The sequence below is a fragment of the Salmo trutta genome, chromosome 19, assembly GCF_901001165.1.
Source record: "Salmo trutta chromosome 19, fSalTru1.1, whole genome shotgun sequence".
In the NCBI taxonomy this organism is placed as follows: Eukaryota; Metazoa; Chordata; class Actinopteri; order Salmoniformes; family Salmonidae; genus Salmo; species Salmo trutta.
In genome coordinates this window covers 15,006,712-15,030,822 of record NC_042975.1, presented here as the reverse complement: position 1 = coordinate 15,030,822, position 24,111 = coordinate 15,006,712, and the positions used below count along the sequence as shown (strand labels likewise).

The following is a 24,111-nucleotide window of genomic DNA, read 5'->3' as shown; positions in this document are numbered from 1 at the left end:
TATATTTACGTCACAAATAGTACTGTTAGTGCGGTCAGTAGAAGTATTCAAAAACCGTTATAATCTATATTTTTTTAGAAATGAAATTGTAGTCTAAAGCTTTTTCAAATAGCACACACATACTCAGTATATGGATGAAGTATAGGCCTACTACTCCCATATTCTTAAAATAAGTATTTTACATGCATCAGCCTAAATTTCCAATTCTCCTGATAGGTTGATAACTCATTGGGGTTGGGAATAAAAATTCTAGACAATAGCTTCAGCTGTCTGGTATCAACAGAAGATCAGCTTAATCACTGGTTTATTCTTGTGGGTTTTTTGTTTTAGTGAAGCTTATTTTAGCATGCTGGTGCATGTAATCTCCCTTCAGCATTTGTTTTCTTAAAATTATACAAACACGGTGCTCCATGACAAGTTCTGTGTCTTCGTTGCAGTTCACCTATTATGACTGTCACTGACACCTAACGCAGTCCGGTTCTGTGTGGCTCAGTTGGTAGAGCATGGGCGCTAGGTTCAATTTCCTAATGTTAGTGGCTTTGTATGAAAGTGTCTGCTAAATGGCATTCATTACTCTAACCTACCATACTGTATACACACTCTAATCTACAGTACCACCTGGACTATTTACATTAACACACCCCCTTTATTTTTCCACTGCTGCTAATCGCTGTTTATTATAGTCACTTTTTACCCTAGCCTACATGTACAAACTAACCTGTACCCCCGCACATTGACTCGGTACCGGTACCCCCTGTATATAGCCTTGTTATTATGTAATTTTATTGTGTTACTTTACATTTTTTGCATTTTATTTAGTAAATATTTTCTTAACTCTATTTCTTGAACTGCATTGTTGGTTAAGGACTTGTAAGTAAGCATTTCACAGTAAGGTCTTCACCTGTTGTATTCGGTGCGTGTGACAAATATAATTTGATTTAACACACTCATCTACAGTACCACACACTAAGTTATAATAGTGATCTTACATTGTACATGGGTGGTATAGTGTGTAGATGATGCAAATATAATGTGTAGATAATATGCAATCATGAGTCTTTCATTTTTTGTGTATGCGTGTACACACCTTTGTGCCTGTTTATACAGATGTAGGATCTTAATATGATAACCCTGTTGCAGGAGAACTTTCTGAATTCCATTTTGAAATTTCAGGCTTGATTTTCCCATACGAAAAATGTACGTAATCATTCGCATTTCCTGTTGCTGCTGGATTTTTGTCCTGCTGTAGCAAACTGGCTCAAATTAAAAGATCCTACATCTCTATGTGTGTGAACATTAACCGATAGAAAGAACTCTCTGTGTCTCTCCCCTCGTAGAATGGAGCTGCAGAGGCAGGAGCAGCAGGAGAGAGAGAGACAGGCTGCAGCCATCCCTCCTACAGCCCCACCCGCCCCACATGCCCCTCCCTCAGCCCCCGGTGGACCCCCACCTCCCCCAGGCCCGCCACCACCCCCAGGCCCCCCTCCTGCTGGCCCTCCACCCCCACCTGGCCCCCCACCACCCCCTGGGTCCGGGGCCCCACCTGCCCCACCTCTGCCAGGAGGAGGGGGGGATGGAGGGGGTCTCGGTGGTGCCGGTGGACTAGCTGCTGCCCTGGCAGGAGCCAAACTACGCAAGTCCGCCAAGGTGAGACCAGTGTCAGACGTTTTCCAGGTAGTCTTCATTGCAGTCATGCTGTTCATATGACCAGATCTGACGAGGCCTGGAGAAGTATTTAATGTCTCAAGAACCACACCAATATCATATAGAAAATCTTATTTGAATTGTGCAGGCATCGCACCTTCAAAAAAGACCAGGAACACATCTCTTTTATTCCATTGTTGATGCATGTTGAAAATTCAGTGAGTCGAACAACTTTAAATGCATCTTTCCTTCCACCCTTTTCTTGAGGTAATCCCTGGTCTTTAAGTGAGTGGATATGCTGTAGGTGAAGACATGCTTTCCACCGTTCTCAAATCTTTAGTGTCAGATTAGTAATTTCTTCAAGGAAGGTAGGAAAGAAGGGTGCATTTTTAAAATATTGAAACAGAGCCTGTCTCTCTCTGTAGGAGGATAGTGGTGCGGCGGCACTTCCTACATCGGGGGGAGGAGGAGGAGGAGGAGGTGGTGGGGGAGGAAATCTGATGGGGGAGATGAGTGCCATCCTGGCCCGACGGTGAGCCACTGCCTCAGTCTTTGTTAAATGTGGGGCTGGACGAGTGTGTGTGATGCTTTAACGTTGTGTGTGTGTGTGTGTGTGACGTTAACGATTATATGACTGTGCGTGTGTGTGATTGCTGAGGCTTAGACCTCGTCTTCATTGTGTGTCTTTGTATGCAGGAAGAAAATGTCAGATAATCCAGGCGCAAAGAAGGATGAGCCAAGCAATGTAAGTCTCCTGTCAATGATCTTTGTAGAGACAACAATCCTCCTCTCATAAATCCTTAAAGAGATTCTCCGGTAATTGCGTACTACATCACGTATGAGTACCACGTTATTACTCTCTGTCTCTGCTGTGTCAACTGAACCTTTGGGTCAGCCCAGTAACTTCATTGGATTATGCTGGGCAGACCTCTTGCTAGCTGTCACTCAAATGCAAGTGGCTGAAGCTCATAGGCTGGAACTCGAATTCCTAGGGGGCTGGCCCACGTGGGGGGAAAGGTAATGAAAATGGCCCAGCACAGCTTCAACAAAATTCTCTTTCAAACTAGGGATTTCGTGGCTGATTGAGGTAAACAGTAATTCCGCTCATAGATTATATATGTATGAACTAGACATTGGAAGAGAAGGATACCCGCACAGCGTCAAATGTTTTAAATCCAAAACTGAGGCTTGAATGCAAACTAGACCTTGACACATCCAGCCCAAAGTGGGAGGTTTAAAAAACGTAGGCTAATGCGATTAGCATGAGGTTGTAAGTAACAAGAACATTTCCCAGGACATAGACATATCTGATATTGGCAGAAGCTTAAATTCTTGTTAATCTAACTGCACTGTTCAATTTACAGTAGCTATTACAGTGAAATAATACCACGCTATTGTTTGAGGAGAGTGCATAGTTTTGAACATAAAAAGTTATTAATAAACAAATTAGGCACACATGAACAGAAATGCAATGGTTCATTGAATCAGTCCAAAACATTGCACATACACTGCTGCCACCGAGTGGCCAAAATCGAAATTGCACCTGGGCTGGAATAATACATCATGGCCTTTCTCTTGCATTTCAAAGATGATGGTACATAAAAATGACAAACGTTTTTTTTTGTATTATCTTTTACCAGATAAATTGTGTTATATTCTCGTACATTCCTTTAATATTTCCACACATTTAAGTGTTTCCTTTCAAATGGTACCAACAATATGCATATCCTTGCTTCAGTGCCTGAGCAACAGGCAGTTAGATTTGGGTATGTCATTTTAGGTCAAAAATCGTATTTTTTTAAAGGGGCGGATCCTTAACAGGTTTAAGCAGTGGTGGAAAAAGTACCCAATTGTCATACCCTAGTAAAAGTAAAGATAATTTTTCTTGAGTTATTTTTTATTAAGGTAAGTCACCCAGTAAAATTCTACTTCAGTAAAAGTCTAAAAGTAGTTGGTTTAAAATATACTTAAGTATCAAAAGTAAATGTAATTACTAAAATATGCTTAAGTATCAAAAGTAAAAGTATAAATCATTTCAAATTCCTTATATTAAGCAAACCAGACGGAACCATTTTCTTAACTTTTTCTTTTTCTTTTTACGGATAGCCAAAGGCACACTCCAACATTCAGACATAATTTACAAACGAAGCATGTGTGTGTAGTGAGTCGACCAGATCAGAGGCAGTAGGGATGACCAGGGATGTTCTGTTGATAAGTGTGTGAATTGGACTTTTTCCTGTCCTGCTAAGTATTCAAAATGTAACAAGAACTTTTGGGTGTCAAGAAAATATACTTTTTACTCCATACATTTTCCTTAAGGAATTTAGTGAAGTAAAAGTAGTCAAAGATATATAAATAGTAAAGTACAGATACCCCCCAAAAATATTTTGGTACTTTCAAGTATTTTTTTAAACTATTTTTGTACTTTACACCACTGCTTTTAAGAATGTGTGTAAGCTGCAAGTCAAGTCACACTATGGTTAAAAACATATGTGCATAGTAAAGGGATGACACAATGTAATTTTGTTTCTCTGTGCTTTTAGGAAGACTCCTCAAAGTCCTCAGGCCAAGGTGGTGAGTAGCTCCACTGAAGTCTTCAGTCCATTCTTTTTCTGTTTGACTCAGCATGTACCTGGGAGCTGTTCCAGAAAGCAGGATCAATGAGTTGGCCCGCTAACTGTTTCAAAAATGTGTTGGCTGAATACATACATACATACATACATACATACATACATGCATGCATGCATGCATGCATACATACATACATACATACATACATACATACATACAGTTGGAGTCGGAAGTTTACATACACTTAGGTTGGAGTCATTAAAACTCGTTTTTCAACCACTATCGTTTTGGCAAGTCGGCTAGGACATCTACTTTGTGCATGAAGTTTACATACACTAAATTGACTGTGCCTTTAAACAGCTTGAAAAATTCCATAAAATGATGTCATGGCTTTAGAAGCTTCTGATAGGCTAATTGACATCATTTGAGTCAATTGGAGGTGTACCTGTGAATGTATTTCAAGGCCTACCTTCAAACTCAGTGCCTCCTTTGCTTGACATCATGGGGAAATCAAAAGAAATCATCCAAGACCTCAGAAAAAAAAATTGTACACCTCCACCAGTCTGGTTCATCCTTGGGAGCAATTTCCAAACACCTGAAGGTACCACGTTCATCTGGACAAACAATAGTACGCAAGTATAAACACCATGGGACCACGCAGTCGTCATACCGCTCAGGAAGGAGATGCGTTCTGTCTCCTAGAGATGAACGTACTTTGGTGCGAAAAGTCAAATCAATCCCAGAACAACAGGAAAGGACCTTGTGAAGGCACTGGAGGAAACGGGTACAAAAGTGTCTATATCCACAGTAAAACGTGTCCTATATCGACATAACCTGAAAGACCACTCAGCCATAAAAACCGCCATAAAAAAGCCAGACTACGGTTTGCAACTGTACATGGGGACAAATATTGTACTTTTTGGAGAAATGTCCTCTGGTCTGATGAAACAAAAATAGAACAGTTTGGTCATAATGACCATCGTTATGTTTGGAGGAAAAAGGGGGAGGCTTGCAAGCCCACGAACACCATCCCAACCGTGAAGCACGGGGGTGGCAGCATCATGTTGTGGGGGTGCTTTGCTGCAGGAGAGACTGGTACACTTCACAAAATAGATGGCATCATGAGGTAGGAAATGATGTGGATATATTGAAGCAACATCTCAAGACGTCAGTCAGGAAGTTAAAGCTTGGTCACAAAGGGGTCTTCCAAACGGACAATGACCCCAAGCATACTTTCAAAGTTGTGGAAAAATGGCTTAAGGACAACAAAGTCAAGGTATTGGAGTGGCCATCACAAAGCCCTGACCTCAATCACAATGAAAATTTGTGGGCAGAACTGAAAAAGCGTTTGCAAGCAAGGAGGCCTAAAAACCTGACTCAGTTACACCAGCTCTGTCAGGAGGAATGGGCCAAAATTCACCCAACTTATTTTGGGAAGCTTTTGGAAGGCTACCCAAAACGTTTGACCCAAGTTAAACAATTTTAAGGCAATGCTACCAAATACTAATTGAGTGTATGTAAACTTCTGACCCACTGAGAATGTGATGAAAGAAATAAAAGCTGAAATAAATCATTCTCTCTACTATTATTCTGACATTTCACATTCTTAAAATGAAGTGGTGATCCTAACTGACCTAAGACAGGACATTTTTACTTAGATTAAAATGCAGCCGGAACAAATTGCAGCAGTTTTACGGGCGCCCAACCAATTGTGCTATTATGTGTGGGTTTTCGTAACTTAATGCAAAAAAGAGCTTCTGGATATCAGGACAGCGATCACTCACCTCGGATTAGACAAAGATTTTTTTCTTCAACAAACAAGACGCAGAAGACTTTCTCCAAACACCCGGGGGGGGGGGGTCTGTGCATATTTGTAAACAACAGCTGGTGCACAAAATCTAAGGAAGTCTCTAGATTTTGCTTGCCTGAGGTAGAGTATATTGTGATAAATTGCAGGCCACACTACTTGCCTAGAGAGTTTTCAGCTATACTTTTCGTGGCTGTTTATTTACCTCCACAGACAGATGCTGGCACTAAGACCGCACTCAGTCAGCTGTATAAGGAAATAAGCAAACAGGAAACCACTCACCCAGAGGCGGCGTTCCTAGTGGCCGGAGACTTTAATGCCAGGAAACTTAAATCAGTTCTACCAAATTTCTATCAACATGTTAAATGTGCAACCAGAGGGAAAAAAATTCTAGATCACCTGTACTCCACACACAGAGACGCGTAAAAAGCTCTCCCTCGCCCTCCATTTGGTAAATCCGACCACAACTCTATCCTCCTGATTCCTGCTAACAAGCAAAAATTAAAGCAGGAAGCACCAGTGACTCGGTCTATAAAAAAGTGGTCAGATGAAGCAGATGCTAAACTACAGGACTGTTTTGCTATCACAGACTGGAACATGTTCCGGGATTCTTCCGATGGCATTGAGGAGTACACCACATCAGTCACTGGCTTTATCAATAAGTGCATCGACGACGTCATCCCCACAGTGACTGTATGTACATACCCCAACCAGAAGCCATGGATTACAGGCAACATCCGCACTGAGCTAAAGGTTAGAGCTGCCGCTTTCAAGGTGGGGGACTCTAACCCAGAAGTTTACAAGAAATCCTGCTATGCCCTGCGACAAACCATCAAACAGGCAAAGCGTCAATACAGGGCTAAGATTGAATCATACTACACCGGCTGCGATGCTCGTCTTATGTGGCAGGGCTTGCAAACTATTACAGACTACAAAGGGAAGCACAGCCGCGAGCTGCCCAGTGACACGAGCCTACCATACGAGCTAAATCACTTCTATGCTCGCTTCGAGTCAAGCAACACTGAGGCATGCATGAGAGCATCAGCTGTTCTGGATGACTGTGTGATCACGTTCTCCGTAGCCGATGTGAGTAAGGCCTTTAAACAGGTCAACATACACAAGGCTGCAGGGCCAGACGGATTACCAGGACGTGTGCTCCGGGCATGTGCTGACGAACTGGCAGGTGTCTTCACTGACATTTTCAACATGTCCCTGAACGATTCTGTAATACCAACATGTTTCAAGCACACCACCATAGTCCCTGTGCCTAAGAACACAAAGGCAACCTGCCAAAATGACTACAGACCCGTAGCACTCATGTTCATAGCCATGAAGTGCTTTGAAAGGCTGGTCATGGCTCCCATCAACACCATTATCCCAGAAACCCTAGACCCACTCCAATTTGCATACCGCCCTAACACATCCACAGATGATGCAATCTCTATTGCACTCCACACTGCCCTTTCCCACCTGGACAAAATGAACACTTATGTGAGAATGCTATTCATTGACTACAGCTCAGCGTTCGACACCATAGTACCCTCAAAGCTCATCACTAAGCTAAGGATCCTGGGACTAAACACCTCCCTCTGCAACTGGATCCTGGACTTCCTGTCGGACCTCCCCCCGGTGGTGAGGGTTGGTAGCAACACATCTGCCACGCTGATCCTCAACACTGGAGCTCCCCAGGGGTGCGTGCTCAGTCCCCTCCTGTACTCCCTGTTCACCCACGACTGCATGGCCAGGCATGACTCCAACACCATCATTAAGTTTGCAGACGACACAACAGTGGTAGGCCTGATCACCGACAATGACGAGACAGCCTATAGGGAGGTAGTCAGAGACCTGGCCGGGTGGTGCCAGAATAACAACCTATCCCTCAACGTAACCAAGACTAAGGAGATTATTGTGGACTACAGGAAAATGAGGTCCGAGCACGCCCCCATTCTCATCGACGGGGCTGTAGTGGAGCAGGTTGAGAGCTTCAAGTTCCTTGGTGTCCACATCACCAACAAACTAGAATAGTCCAAAAACACCAAGACAGTCGTGAAGAGGGCATGACAAAGCCTATTCCCCCTCAGGAAACTAAAAAGATTTGGCATGGGTCCTGAGATCCTCAAAAGGTTCTACAGTTGCAACATCGAGAGTATCCTGACTGGTTGCATCACTGCCTAGTACGGCAATTGCTCGGCCTCTGACCGCAAGGCACTACAGAGGGTAGTGCGTACGGCCCAGTACATCACTGGGGCTAAACTGCCTGCCGTCAAGGACCTGTACACCAGGCGGTGTCAGAGGAAGGCCCTAAAAATTGTCAAAGACCCCAGCCACCCTAGTCATAGACTATTCTCTCTACTACCACATGGCAAACGGTACCAGAGTCAAGGACAAAAAGGCTTCTCAACAGTTTTTACTCCCAAACCATAAGACTAATGAACAGGTAATCAAATGGCTACCCGGACTATTTGCATTGTGTGCCCCCCCCCCCCCCAGCCCCTGTTTTTACGCTGCTGCTACTCTCTGTTTATCATATATTCAAAGTCATTTTAACTATACATTCATGTACATACTACCTCAATTGAGCCGACCAACCAGTGCTCCTGCACATTGGCTAACCGGGCTATCTGCATTGTGTCCCCCTCTTTTACGCTACTGCTACTCTCTGTTCATCATATATGCAGTCACTTTAACTATATCTACATGTACATACTACCGCAATCAGCCTGACTAACCGGTGTCTGTATGTAGCCTCGCTACTTTTATAGCCTCGCTACTGTATATAGCCTCGCTACTGTATATAGCCTGTCTTTTTACTGTTGTTTTATTTCTTTACCTACATATTGTTCACCGAATACCTTTTTTGCACAGTTGGTTAGAGCCTGTAAGTAAGCGTTTCACTGTAAGGTCTACATTCAGCGCACGTGACAAATAAACTTTGATTTGAGGAATTGTGAAAAACTGAGTTTAAATGTATTTGGCTAAGGTGTATGTGAACTTCAGACTTCAACTGTGTGTGTATGTATGTATGTTTATATATTTTATATTTATATATATATATATATATATATATTGCTCAAAAAAATAAAGGGAAGACTTAAACAACACAATGTAACTCCAAGTCAATCACACTTCTGTGAAATCAAACTGTCCACTTAGGAAGCAACACTGATTGACAATACATTTCACATGCTGTTGTGCAAATGGAATAGACAACAGGTGGAAATTATAGGCAATTAGCAAGACACCCCCAATAAAGGAGTGGTTCTGCAGGTGGGGACCACAGACCACTTCTCAGTTCCTATGCTTCCTGGCTGATGTTTTGGTCACTTTTGAATGGTGGCGGTGCTTTCACTCTAGTGGTAGCATGAGACGGAGTCTACAACCCACACAAGTGGCTCAGGTAGTGCAGCTCATCCAGGATGGCACATCAATGCGAGCTGTGGCAAGAAGGTTTGCTGTGTCTGTCAGCGTAGTGTCCAGAGCATGGAGGCGCTACCAGGAGACAGGCCAGTACATCAGGAGACGTGGAGGAGGCCGTAGGAGGGCAACAACCCAGCAGCAGGACCGCTACCTCTGCCTTTGTGCTAGGAGGAGCAGGAGGAGCACTGCCAGAGCCCTGCAAAATGACCTCCAGCAGGCCACAAATGTGCATGTGTCTGCTCAAATGGTCAGAAACAGACTCCATGAGGGTGGTATGAGGGCCCGACATCCATAGGTGGGGGTTGTGCTTACAGCCCAACACCGTGCAGGACGTTTGGCATTTGCCAGAGAACACCAAGATTGGCAAATTCGCCACTGGCGCCCTGTGCTCTTCACAGATGAAAGCAGGTTCACACTGAGCACGTGACAGAGTCTGGAGACGCCGTGGAGAACGTTCTGCTGCCTGCAACATCCTCCATCGTGACCGGTTTGGCGGTGGGTCAGTCATGGTGTGGGGTAGCATTTCTTTGGGGGGCCGCACAGCCCTCCATGTGCTCACCAGAGGTAGCCTGACTGCCATTAGGTACCGAGATGAGATCCTCAGACCCCTTGTGAGACCATATGCTGGTGCGGTTGGCAAGACAATGCTAGACCTCATGTGGCTGGAGTGTGTCAGCAGTTCCTGCAAGAGGAAGGCATTGATGCTATGGACTGGCCCGCCCGTTCCCCAGACCTGAATCCAATTGAGCACATCTGGGACATCATGTCTCGCTCCATCCCCCAACGCTACGTTGCACCACAGACTGTCCAGGAGTTGGCGGATGCTTTAGTCCAGGTCTGGGAGGAGATCCCTCAGGAGACCATCCGCCACCTCATCAGGAGCATGCCCAGGCGTTGTAGGGAGGTCATACAGGCACGTGGAGGCCACACACACTACTGAGCCTCATTTTGACTTGTTTTAAGGACATTACATCAAAGTTGGATCAGCCTGTAGTGTGGTTTTCCACTTTAATTTTGAGTGTGACTCCAAATCCAGACCTCCATGGGTTGATAAATTGGATTTCCATTGATTATTTTTGTGTGATTTTGTTGTCGGCACATTCAACTATGTAAAGAAAAAAGTATTTAATAAGATTATTTCTTTCATTCAGATCTAGGATGTGTTGTTTAAGTGTTCCCTTTATTTTTTTGAGCAGTGTATATATATATATATATATATATATATATATATATATATATATATATATATATATATATATATATATATATCCTGTTTCTGAAATAGCATCATGTTTTAAAGATATTACATTCCAAGATGGCGTAGGAGTCGGATGTCTTTGTCCTGTCGTGTCCCTTCTATATATCTTTTTATATCTTTTTCATCGCATATCTTTTTAAAATATTTTCCTAAACCTCAACTTCTAAATACTCTTCTGCAACCCGCCTCACCCAATGTGGCGTGGATGTTTTTTTTCTAAAGTATTTCTATTTATTTCGGAGCTGGAATCCCTCAACGGAAGCTAGCCAACTAAGTTAACTACCTACCAGCTATCAGTCAGCAAACCACTGCTATCGGTCATCAGCTAACCTTTAGCTCGGATAGCTCTCGCCAGTTTGTACAACGTGACTCAAACCAGAGCATATCTCCATATCCCAGGATTCCTACCGCAAACTCTGAACATTTTCATCTGGATCTTCTCAACTAGCTAATCGCAATCCCGGGTGACTACTCCTGGCTAGCGTTTCCATTCCAGAGCAAGCACCAATTAGCCTGAAGCTAGCCCGGCTTGGGCTCCTGGGCTACCACCGAAGCCCACTCCTGGGCTACAATATCCGGAGCTCTTCGACTGCCGGTACGGGGCACGGAACCCCGCCGATCCTCGACGACTGGAATACTGATATAATCTGCCCGAGGATTCCAACAGACCCCTCAGGCGCGACGTCCGCTGAAGGCCCATTCTGCTCACTGCGGCCTGCTAGCTACCTAGAGCTACTTGGAACCCTACTAAACCACGACTGGTCTATTGACGTCACCGCACGAAGAGGCAAAAACAGACTTACCTCCATCGCGACATCCCCCAAAGGCCCTTCTGCTAACTGCTAGCTTGCTAGCCCCGGTCTGCTAACTGCTAGCTTGCTAGCCCCGGTCTGCTAACTGCTAGCTTGCTAGCCCCGGTCTGCTAACTGCTAGCTTGTTAGCACCGGCCTGCTAACTGTCTGAATCGCCGTGTCCCCAACCACTCACTGGACCCATATGTTCACTTGGCTACGCATGCCTCTCTCTAATATCAATATGCTTCGTCCATTACTGTCCTGGTTAGTGATTACTGTCTTATCTCACTGTAGAGCCTCTAGCCCTGCTCAATATGCCTTAACCAACCATGTTGTTCCACCTCCTACATATGCGATGACATCACCTGGTTTAAATGTCTCTAGAGAAGATATCTCTCTCATCATTACTCAATGCCTAGGTTTACCTCCAATGTACTCACATCCTACCTTACTTTTGTCTGTACACTATGCCTTGAATCTATGCTATTGTTCCCAGAAACCTGCTCTATTTACTCTCTGTTCCGAACGTGCTAGACGGCCAGTTCGTATTGCCTTTAGCCGTACCCTTATCCTACTTCTCCTCTGTTCCTCTGGTGATGTGGAGGTTAATCCAGGTCCTGCAGTGCCTAGCTCCACTCCCCCTCCCCAGGTGCTCTCATTTGTTGACTTCTGTAACCGTAAAAGCCTTGGTTTCATGCATGTTAACATTAGAAGCCTACTCCCTAAGTTTGTTTTACTCACTGCTTTAGCACACTCTGCCAACCCGGATGTCTTAGCCGTGTCTGAATCCTGGCTTAGGAAAACCACCAAAACCCTGAAATCTCCATCCCTAACTAAAATATTTTCCGACAAGATAGAACTGCCAAAGGGGGCGGTGTTGCAATCTACTGCAAAGAGAGCCTGCAGAGTTTTGTCTTACTATCCATCTCTGTACCCAAACAATTTGAGCTTCTACTTCTAAAAATTCACCTTTCCAGAAACAAGTCTCTCACTGTTGCCGCTTGCTATAGACCACCCTCTGCCCCCAGCTGTGCCCTCGACACCATATGTGAATTGATTGCCCCCCATCTATCTTCTGAGCTCGTGCTATTAGGTGACCTTAACTGGAACATGCTTAACACCCTGGCCATCCTACAATCTAAGCTTGATGCCCTCAATCTCACACAAATTATCAATAAACCTACCAGGTACAACCCCAAATCCGTAAACACGGGCACCCTCATAGATATCATCCTACCTAACTCGCCCTCCAAATTCACCTCTGCTGTTTTCAATCAAGATCTCAGCGATCACTTCCTCATTGCCTGCATCCGTAATGGATCTGCGACCAAACGACCACCCCTCATCACTGTCAAACGCTCCCTAAAACACTTCTGCGAGCAGGCCTTTCTAATCGACCTGGCCCGGGTATCCTGGAATGACATTGACCTCATCCCGTCAGTAGAGGATGCATGGTTATTCTTTAATAGTGCCTTCCTCACCATCTTAAATAAGCATGCCCCATTCAAAAAATGTAGAACTAGGAATAGATATAGTCCTTGGTTCACTCCAGACCTGTCTGCCCTTGACCAGCACAAAAACATCCTGTGGCGTTCTGCATTAGCATCGAATATACCCCATGATGTGCAACTTTTCAGGGAAGTTAGGAACAAATATACACAGGCAGTTAGGAAAGCCAAGGCTAGCTTTTTCAAACAGAAATTTGCATCCTGTAGTACCAACTCAAAAAAGTTCTGGGACACTGTAAAGTCCATGGAGAATAAGAGCACCTTCTCCCAGCTGCCCACTGCTCTGAGGCTAGAAAACACTGTTACCGATAAATCCACTATAATTGAGAATTTCAATAAGCATTTCTCTACAGCTGGCCATGCTTTCCACCTGGCTATCTCTACCCCGGTCAACTGCCCGGCACCCTCCACAGCAACCCGCCAAAGCCCCCACCATTTCTCCTTCACCCTATTTCAGATAGCTGACGTTCTGAAAGAGCTGCAAAATCTGGACCCCTACAAATCAGCCAGGCTAGACAATCTGGACCCTCTCTTTCTAAAATTATCTGCTGAAATTGTTGCAACCCCTATTACTAGCCTGTTCAACCTCTCTTTCGTATCGTCTGAGATTCCCAAAGATTAGAAAGCTGCCGCGGTCATCCCCCTCTTCAAAATCCTTCACTCATGCTGCCAAATATACCCTCGTAAAACTGGCTATCCTACCTATCCTTGACTTCGGCGATGTCATCTATAAAATAGCCTCCAACACTCTTCTCAACAAACTGGATGCAGTCTATCACAGTGCCATCCATTTTGTCACCAAGGCCCCATATACTACCCACTACTGCGACCTGTACGCTCTCGTTGGTTGGTCCTCGCTTCATACTCGTCGCCAAACCCACTGGCTCCAGGTCATCTACAAGTCTCTGCTAGGTAAAGCACCGCCTTATCTCAGCTCACTGGTCACCATAGCTGCACCCACTCATAGCACGCGCTCCAGCAGGTATATCTCACTGGCCACCCGCAAAGCCAATTCCTCCTTTGGTTGTCTTTCCTTCCAGTTCTCTGCTGCCAATGACTGGAACGAACTGCAAAAATCACTGAAGCTGGAGACTCATATCTCCCTTACTAGCTTTAAGCACCAGCTGTCAGAGCAGCTCACAGATCACTGCACCTGTAAACAGCCCATCTATCTACCTCTTCCCCATGCTGTATTTATTTATTTATCTTGCTCCTTTGCACCCTAGTATCTCTACTTGCACATTCATCTTCTGCACATCTACCATTCCAGTGTTTAAATGCTATATTGTAATTACTTCGCCACCATGGCCTTTTTACTGCCTTAACTCCCTTATCTTACCTCATTTGCACTCACTGTATACAGCCTTTTTTTGTTTTCTTTTTTTCTACTGTATTATTGACTGTATGTTTTGTTTATTCCATGTGTAACTCTGTTGTATGTGTCGAATTGCTATGCTTTATCTTGGCCAGGTCGCAGTTGCAAATGAGAACTTGTTCTCAACTAGCCTACCTGGTTAAATAAAAAATATATATAGACTTGAAATTAGCATGGTATAATTGACTCGACAACCAACAACCCATATCCAAGTTTTGCTTTCTAAATGAATTGGAAATCAAAAGAGATACAGTATTTTACTGCTTATCAAAGATAGCTGGTTAACTTAATAATGGTCCTGTTTTCTGGAACACTCCACTTATCTTAAAATGATGTACAGTGCATTCGGAAAGTATTCAGACCCCTTCACTTTTTCCACATTTTGTTTCGTTGCAGCCTTATTCTAAAATTGATTCATTTATTTTTATTCCTCATCAATCTACACACACTACCCCATAATGACAAAAAGAAAACAGGTTTTTTTACATTTTTTTAAAATGTATTAAAAATAAAAAAGACCCTTTGATATGAGGCTCAAAATTGAGCACGGGTGCATCCTGTTTTCATTGATCATCCTTGATGTTTCTACAACTTGATTGGAGTCCACCTGTGGTAGATTCAATTGATTGGGCATGATTTGGAAAGGCACACACCTGTCTGAATGCCAAGCATCACATCTGGAGGAAACCTAGCACTGTCCCTACGGTGGAGCATGGTGGTGGCAGCATCATGCTGTGGAGATGTTTTTCAACGGCAGGGACTGGGAGATTAGTCGGGATCGAGGGAAAGATGAATGGAGCAAAGTACAGAGATCCTTGATGAAAACCTGCTCCAGATAACTCAGGACCTCAGACTGGGGTGAGGGTTCACCTTCCAACAGGACAACGACCCTAAGCACACAGCCAAGACAATGCAGGAGTGGCTTCGGCACAAGTCTCTGAATGTCCTTGAGTGGCCCAGCCAGAGCCCGGACTTGAACACGATCGAACATCTCTGGAGAGACCTGAAAATAGCTGTGCAGCGACGCTCCCCATCCAACATGACCGCTTTAGAAGAATGGGACCAACTCCCCAAATACAGGTGTGCCAAGCTTGTAGCGTCATACTCAAGAAGACATGAGGCTGTAATCGCTGCCAAAGGTGCTTCAACAAAGTACTGAGTGAAGGGTCTGAATACTTATGTAAACGTGATATTTCCATTTTTTATTTTTAATACATTTGCAAAAAGTCTGTTTTTGCTTTGTCATTACTATTGTGTGTAGATTTGAGGGGGGAAAACTGTTTAATCCATTTTAGATTAAGGCTGTAATGTAACAAAATGTGGGAAAAGTGAAGGGGTCTGAATACTTAGCGAATGCACTGGAAGTCTTATGTTTGTACACATTTAACTTGTGACAGCTAGTGTAATTTCCTGGGTCGTATTCATTAGGTACCAAATTAAAGAAAACACACAAACGGGGAGGGACTACCTAAACCTCGTTTTCCTTTTCTTTTGCTACAGTGTGCACTAATGAATACAACCCAGATCTCTTTTCCTCATATGAATGATCTATCCTTTGTCTGATTTGAGCTGTGAAGCACTGGTTGTTGGCCTTTGTATTGAATAAAGTATAATATAGCTCATAAACAATATAGATTTTGATGTTTCATCACTTTTATGATCTCCTTTTGCCATGACAGACACCCTCAGGAGACCGTGGGAGAAATCCGCCACCATGCCAAGGTAGGGAATACACCCATCTGTTGAATGTCCACACAATAAACACCAACACGCTGTCTCTCATACCTGTGGTGCAGGAAATTACAGCCCCCCCCCCCCCCCAGTTTATTAATTCACTACAATAACTGTTTTTATGTTTACTTTGAAGAGACAGAACTGGGTGGGCACAAATTCCATCTGTGCCCCCCCGTGGAGCTGGCCCTGCCCCTCTATCCCATCTTTCTGGCACTGTAAAGAGAGTGTGTTTGAGAGAAAATCTTGCATGTCTCAAACAGGACTAACTCAATCACCAAGACCCAGGTGCAGGAGAGCAGCCCAAGCCCCACCACCTCTGCCCTTCCTCCCGTTCCCCCTTCTCCATCCTCTACCCCAGTGTCCAGGTACCCCCTATTTACCCCCCCCCCCTAAGCTTTTCCCTTATGCCGGGACTCCATGTCTGTCTGCAGCTATGCTACAGGCTCACTAGTGCTGAGCCACGAGTGCTTTTTGAAGTCGGGGGGGGGGGGGGGGTTGGCAATGCAAATCTGGGTAGCCATTTGATTAGGTGTTCAAGAGTCTTATGGTCTGGGGGGTAGAAGCTGTTTAGAAGCCTCTTGGACCTAGACTTGGTGCTCTGGTACAGCTTGCCGTGCGATAGCAGAGAGAACAGTATATGACTAGGGTGGCTGGAGTCTTTGACAATTTTTAGGGCCTTCCTCTGACACCGCCTGGTATAGAGGTCCTGGATGGCAGGAAGCTTGGCCCCAGTGATGTAGTGGGCTGTTCACACTACCCTCTGTAGTGCCTTGCGGTCGGAGGCCGAGCAGTTGCCATACCAGGCAGTGGTGCAATCAGTCAGGATGCCCTCGATGGTGCAGCTGTAGAACATTTTGAGGATCTGAGGACCCATGCCAAATCTTTTCAGTCTCCTGAGGGGGAATAGGTTTTGTCGTGCCCTCTTCACGACTGTCTTGGTGTGCTTGGACCATGTTAGTTTGTTGGTGATATGGACACCAAAGGAACTTGAAGCTCTCAACCTGCTCCACCGCAGCCCCTTTGATGAGAATGGGGGCATGCCCGGTCCTCTTTTTCCTGTAGTCCACAATCATCTCCTCTGTCTTGATCACGTTGAGGTTAGAGGTTGTTGTCCTGGCACCACACGGCCAGGTCTCTGACCTCCCTATAGGCTGTCTCGTTGTTGTCGATGATCAGGCCTACCACTGTTGTGTCATCGGCAAACTTAATGATGGTGTTGGAGTCGTGCCTGGCCGTGCAGTCATGAATGAACAGGGAGTACAGGAGGGGACTCAGCACGCACACCTGAGGGGCCCCTGTGTTGAGGATCAGCATGGCGGATGTGTTGTTACCTACCCTTACCACCTGAGGGCGGCCCATCGGGAAGTCTAGGATCCAGTTGCAGAGGGAGGTGTTTAGTCCCAGGGTCCTTAGCTTATTGAGGAGCTTTGAGGGCACTATGGTGTTGAATGCTGAGCTGTAGTCAATGAATAGCATTCTCACATAGGTGTTCCTTTTGTCTAGGTGGGAAAGGGTCGTGTGGTGTGCAATAGAAATTGCATCATCTGTGGATCTGTTAGGGCGGTATGCAAATTGGAGTGGGTCTAGGGTTTGTGGGATAATGGTGCCTTTCAAAGCACTTCTTGGCTACAGACGTGAGTGCTATGGGTCGGTAGTCGTTTAGGCAGGTTACCTTAGTGTTCTTGGGCACAGGCACTATGGTGGTCTGCCTAAGACATGTTGGTATTATAGACTCGGACAGGGAGAGATTGAAAATGTCAGTGAAGACACTTGCCAGTTGGTCAGCGCATACTCGCAGTACACGTCCTGGTAATCCGTCTGGCCCTGGGGCCTTGTGAATGTACACGTCCTGGTAATTCGTCTGGCCCTGCAGCCTTGTGAATGAACGAACTCACTCTTCTGCCAGTCCGTGGTGAGTAATCGCAGTCCTGATGTCCAGAAGTTATTTTCGGTCATAAGAGATGGTAGCAGCAACATTATGTACAAAATAAGTAAAAAAATAAGTTACAAACAACGCAAATAAACGAACAAAAAAAAACACCATCGGTTGTGGGCACGTAAAACGTCTGCCTTCTTCACCGTCGTCATCTTATCAATCACTTAGATCATGTACTTCCCGGTTCGTGAAGCAACTGCTTTCTATCCCTCTCAATATCGCGTTCTCTCTTCTCTGTGGATTACTCTGTACAGACCAGACAAGTTTAAGCATGCACACAATGAATTATGGTCATTGCAGTTAATTGACACGTTTTCAAAGCTATACTATGTAGAATATTGGCCTGTTGGAAACTACAACTCCCTACTATCTCGCAGTATTCAGGCTTGATATAATTTATCTCTAGAGAAACTCTGCATTGAGCTCACAGGGGGAAAAAAACGAACAAAATGGAATTCAAACAAATTGAACCAACGTCCGTCAACTAAACTCAACAAAAAAATAAACATCCTCTTACTGTCAACTTCGTTTATTTTCAGCAAACTTAACATATGTAAATATTTGTATGAACATAACAAGATTCAACAACTGAGACAAACTGAACAATTTCCACAGATATGTGACTAACAGAAGTTGAATAATGTGTCCCTGAACAAAGGGGGGGGTCAAAATCAAAAGTAACAGTCAGAATCTGGTGTGGCCACCAGCTGCATTTTGTACTGCAGTGCATCTCTTCCTCATGGACTGCACCAGATTTACCAGTTCTTGCTGTGAGATGTTACCCCACTCTTCCACCAAGGCACCTGCAAGTTCCCGGACATTTCTGGGGGGAATGGCCCTGGCCCTAGCCCTCCGATCCAACAGGTCCCAGACGTGCTCAATGGGATTGAGATCCGGGCTCTTCGCTGGCCATGGCAGAACACTGACATTCCTGTCTTGCAGGAAATCACACACAGAACGAGGATTATGGTTAGTGGCATTGTCATGCTGGAGGGTCATGTCAGGATGAGCCTGCAGAAAGGGTACTACATGAGAGAGGAGAATGTCTTCCCTGTAACGCACAGCGTTGAGATTGCCTGCAATGACAACAAGCTCAGTCCGATGATGCTGTGACACACCGCCCCAGACCATGATGGACCCTCCACCTCCAAATCGATCCCGCTCCAGAGTACAGGCCTCGGTGTAACGCTCATTCCTTCGACGATAAACGCAAATCCGACCGTCGCCCCTGGTGAGACAAAACCGCAACTCATCAGTGAAGAGCACTTTTTGCCAGTCCTGCCTGGTCCAGCGACGGTGGGTTTGGGCCTATAGGTGATGTTGTTGCCGGTTATGTCTGGTGAGGAACAGGCCTACAAGCCCTTAGTCCAGCCTCTCTCGACCTATTGCGGACAGTCTGAGCTGAAGGGTTTGTGCGTTCCTGGTGTAACTCGGGCAGTTATTGTTGCCATCCTGTACCTGTCCCGCAGGTGCGATGTTTGGATGTACCGATCCTGTGCAGGTGTTGTTACACGTGGTCTGCCACTGCGAGGACGATCAGATGTCCGTCCTGTCTCCCTGTAGCACTGTCTTAGGCATCTCACTGTACAGACATTGCAATTTATTACCCTGGCCACATCTGCATGCCTCCTTGCAGCATGCCTAAGTCACATTCACGCAGATGAGCATGGACCCTGGGTCAGTAGAAAGGCCAATTTAGTGTCCTAAGTTTTCATAACTGTGACCTTAATTGCCTACCATCTGTAAGCTTTTAGTGTCTTAATGACCGTTCCACAGGTGCATGTTCATTAATTGTTTATGGTTCATTGAACAAGCATGGGAAACAGTGTTTAAATCCTTTACAGTGACGATTTGTGAAGTTGTTTGTATTTTTACGAATTATCTTTGAAAGACAGGGTCCTGAAAAAGGGACGTTTCTTTTTTTGCTGAGTTTAGTTGTTTAATAACCCAAAATGTTGGTTTATCGCTCAGCACTACTCACTAGGTGTAGGGTGAAGTTCCCCCCAGCACTGATCTTGGGTAATTTTCCCCACTCATGGTTAAGTTTAGGATTAGGGGTGGGAAGCTGATCCTAGATCTGTACTTAGAAGTTTCACCCTGGAGTGAACTGACAACAGCGCTGTGTTGCCTCTTGTGCTATGTGCGGCTTGTTGTGCCAAGTGATTAAGCAACACAATGCTGTGTATAGCTGTGAACTTTGCACATCTTTGTTTTTGCTATAGCACTAACACACCTGATTCTAATCAAATGCTTGATGATGATTGATTGGTTGAATCAAGTGTGTTAATTAGTGTTAGGGGAAAATATATACATAAATGACCAGGATTGGGAAACACTGCTTTAGGGCCTAGCAATCCTCAAGGCCTGGCCACATCTTTAGTACTCAATGTTTTTGTCTTTTTGGTCTTGCTGAGATTTGTAAAAGTATCACAGGAAAAGCGCAAGAGATGGTTTCAGTAAATTGTGTTTTTTGCTGCCGCCTTGCTTTGAGCCTGCTGTGTGTGTCTTTACTATGTCTTCTGACTAAGCGTTTCTGTCCAGCTTCTGCTAATGACAGTACCCTAGTCCGGGGCACGGCCCAGAACCAACCTTCTGTACACCCTAGGCACTGGTATAGATTTGAATGGATTGGATATGTATAAGCAATATGGTGAAAATTCCACCTTGCCTATCAGAGGACAAGGTGGTGGAACTACCATATTACTTATACTTATCCAGTTTTTTCAGATCTACGTCAAGTGCCAAAGGGTTAGGGTATGTTTCTGGACTGGGGTTTCGCTCAAGTCACCACTTGAGTAAAACAATTCTCTCTCCCTCAGATGTGGAAACAAAACTGATTCACTCAAGGCCAGTGGCTATGATAAATTCAGTCTGGTGTACTAGTGCTTGGTTGGAACAAACCATTGCAACTAATGTAGGCAAATTTGACCCATTCAGTGAAATGGTTTAAACCTCCAATACTAAAAATAATACACTGACCATTGAAAGTACTTAAGTTTCTATGTTGGTACAACAGTCTGCAGATTTCTGTGGCGCTTCTGCTGTTAACACGGTGACAAGATGGCTGGTCCGTGGCTCCTGTCAAGATCGCCATCTGTTGCCATGGCAGCACAACAACCCGCTACTGTTGCCCGAACTGAGCTTTCATATCCTTTGGGTTTGTTGTTGCCCTCTCTCTCTCTCTCTCTCTCTCTCTCCATTCACTCCTTTTTTCTCTCTCTCTCTCTCTCTCTCTCTCTCTCTCTCTCTCTCTCTCTCTCTCTCTCTCTCTCTCTCTCTCTCTCTCTCTCTCTCTCTCCCCCTCTCTCCTCCTCTCTCCTCTCTCCTCTCTCAGGATGAAGGCAGTGAACAGCACCACAGACAGCACAGGCAGTGAAGACACAGAGATGGAAAGAATCAAACAGGTGAGCTCCACCATTACCTGTTCATGTTGTTAAAAGGATTATTGGTTTGTAGGCTAGAGATAACAGGGTGGACACTGCTCCCCTACTGATGGTGTTAGATGAGGATGACTATTGGCATCATCCAGGCTGAATCACATCCAGCCGTGATTGGGAGTCCCATAGGATGGCGCACAATTGGCCCAGCTTTGTCCGGGTTTGGCCAGGGTAGGCCGTCATTGTAAATAAGAATTTAGTTAAATAAAGGTTAAATTAAAAATAAATGAAAATTGTCAGTTAACACTATTACATTTCTTTTATTGGTGGAAAAGCAGGTGTTCTTGGTTTCAGAATATATGCTTAATTGATTGGCGATGATCAGAATGACTGTGATGACGATGATGATGATTTGTGTGTTTAGGACATCCTTGAGGAAGTGCGAAAAGAGCTCCATAAAGTGAAGGATGAAATAATCTGTGGTGAGTTCCTGATTTGTCCATCCATTTCAAGGAGCTAGCTTGTATTTCGGTGTCTTTAGCAGTACAGTCAATAAGAATCACAATACAATGTTGCTCCAGCCGCAATAGTATATTGATGTACTATTATATTCATATACTATTGGAAACACTTATCTCCCTCACTAGCTTTAAGCACCAGCTGTCAGAGCAGATCACTGCACCTGTACATAGCCCATCTATAATTTAGCCCAAACAACTACCTCTTCCCCTACTGTATTTATTTATTTTATTTATTTTGCTCCTTTGCACCCCATTATTTCTATTTCTACTTTGCACTTTCTTCTACTACAAATCTACCATTCCAGTGTTTTACTTGCTATATTGTATTTACTTCGCCACCATGGCCATTTTTTGCCTTTACCTCCCTTATCTCACCTCATTTGCTCACATTGTATATAGACGTATTTTTCTACTGTATTATTGACTGTATGTTTGTTTTACTCCATGTGTAACTCTGTTGTTGTATGTTGTCGAACTGCTTTGCTTTATCTTGGCCAGGTCGCAATTGTAAATGAGAACTTGTTCTCAACTTGCCTACCTGGTTAAATAAAGGTGAAATAAAAATAAAATATGCCGCTAACACAGTGGAGGCTGCTGAGGGGAGGACGTCTCATAATAATGACTGGAACGGAACATATGGAATGGCATCAAACCCTTTGAACCCATGTGTTTGTTGTATTTCATAACATTACACTTATTCCACTCCAGCCATTACCATGATCCCGTCCTCCCCAATTAAGGTGCCACCACCCCCCTGTGCTCTAACACTACATACAGTGCATTAGGAAAAGTATTCAGACCGCTTAACTATTTCCACATTTTGTTACTTAACAGGATTATGGATTTTAAAAAATGTTTAATCAATCTACACACAATACCCCATAATGACAAATGAAAACAGGTTTTTAGAAATGTTTGCAAATGTGTTAAAAATAAAGAACAAATACCTGATTTGCATAAGTATTCAGACCCTTTGCTATGAGACTTGAAATTGAGCTCAGGTAGATCCTGTTTCCATTGATCATCTTTGAGATGTTTCTACAACTTGATTGGAGTCCACCTGTGGTAAATTCAATTGATTGGACATGATTTGGAGAGGCACACACCTGTCTATATATGGTCCCACAGTTGACAGTGCATGTCAGAGCAAAAACCAAGCCATGAGGTTGAGGGAATTGTCGGTAGAGCGCCGAGACAGGATTGTGTCGAGGCACAGATCTGAGGAAGGGTATCAAAAAATGTCTGCAGCATTAAAGGTCCCTTAAATGTAAGAGGTTTGAAACCACCAAGACTCTTCCTTGAGCTGGCCGCCCGGCCAAACTGAGCAATCTGGGGAGAAGGGCCTTGGTCAGGGAGGTGACCAAGAACCCGATGGTCACTCTGACAGAGCTCCAGAGTTCCTCTGTGGAAATGGGAGAAACGTCCAGAAGGACAACCATCTATGCAGCACTCCATTAATCAGGCCTTTGTGGTAGTGGCCAGATGGAGGCCACTCCTTAGTAAAAGGCACATGAAAACCGTCTTGGAGTTTGCCAAAAGGCACCTAAAGACTCTCAGACCACAAGAACCAAGATTCTCTGGTCTGACAAAACCTGAATGCCAAGTGTCACATCTGGAGGAAACCTGGCACCATCCCTACGGTGAAGCATGGTGATGGCAGCATCATGCTGTGGGGGATGTTTTTCAGCAGCAGGGACTGGGAGACTAGACAGGATCAAGGGAAAGATGGACAGAGTAAAATACAGAGAGATCCTTGATGAAAACCTGCTCCAGAGCGCTCAGGACTTCAGACTGGGGCGAAGGTTCATCTTCCAACAGGACAATGACCCTAAGCACACAGCCAAGACCACGCAGGCGTCGCTTCGGGACAAGTCTCTGAATGTCCTTGAGTGGCCCAGCCAGAGCACGGACTTGAACCCGATCAAACATCTCTGGAGAGACCTGAAAATAGCTGTGCAGCGACGCTCCCCATCCAACCTGACAGAGCTTGAGAGGATCTGCAGAAAAGAATGAGAGAAACTCCCCAAATACAAGTGTGCCAAGCTTGTAGCGTCATACCCAAGAAGAGTCGAGGCTGTATTCGCTGCCAAAGCTGCTTTAAAATAGTACTGAGTAAAGGGTCTGAATACTTATGTAAATGTGATTATTTCTGTTTTTTATTTTTAAGAA

At 44.6% G+C, this 24,111-nt stretch overlaps 1 protein-coding gene across 2 annotated transcripts in view; it reads left to right on the top strand.

The window, feature by feature from the left end:
• The window catches only part of LOC115154040 (vasodilator-stimulated phosphoprotein), a 58,940-nt gene that overhangs the window by 32,139 nt on the left and 2,690 nt on the right, over positions 1-24,111 (top strand). The window contains exons 5-12 of one of the 2 annotated variants that reach the window (XM_029699858.1): positions 1,338-1,647; positions 2,070-2,176; positions 2,341-2,389; positions 4,188-4,218; positions 16,054-16,096; positions 16,369-16,473; positions 21,379-21,448; positions 21,846-21,903. In XM_029699858.1, coding sequence (XP_029555718.1) covers positions 1,338-1,647; positions 2,070-2,176; positions 2,341-2,389; positions 4,188-4,218; positions 16,054-16,096; positions 16,369-16,473; positions 21,379-21,448; positions 21,846-21,903 — 773 coding nt within the window. The remainder of the gene's footprint in view (positions 1-1,337; positions 1,648-2,069; positions 2,177-2,340; positions 2,390-4,187; positions 4,219-16,053; positions 16,097-16,368; positions 16,474-21,378; positions 21,449-21,845; positions 21,904-24,111) is intronic. The other variant, XM_029699859.1, reaches the window with a different exon arrangement.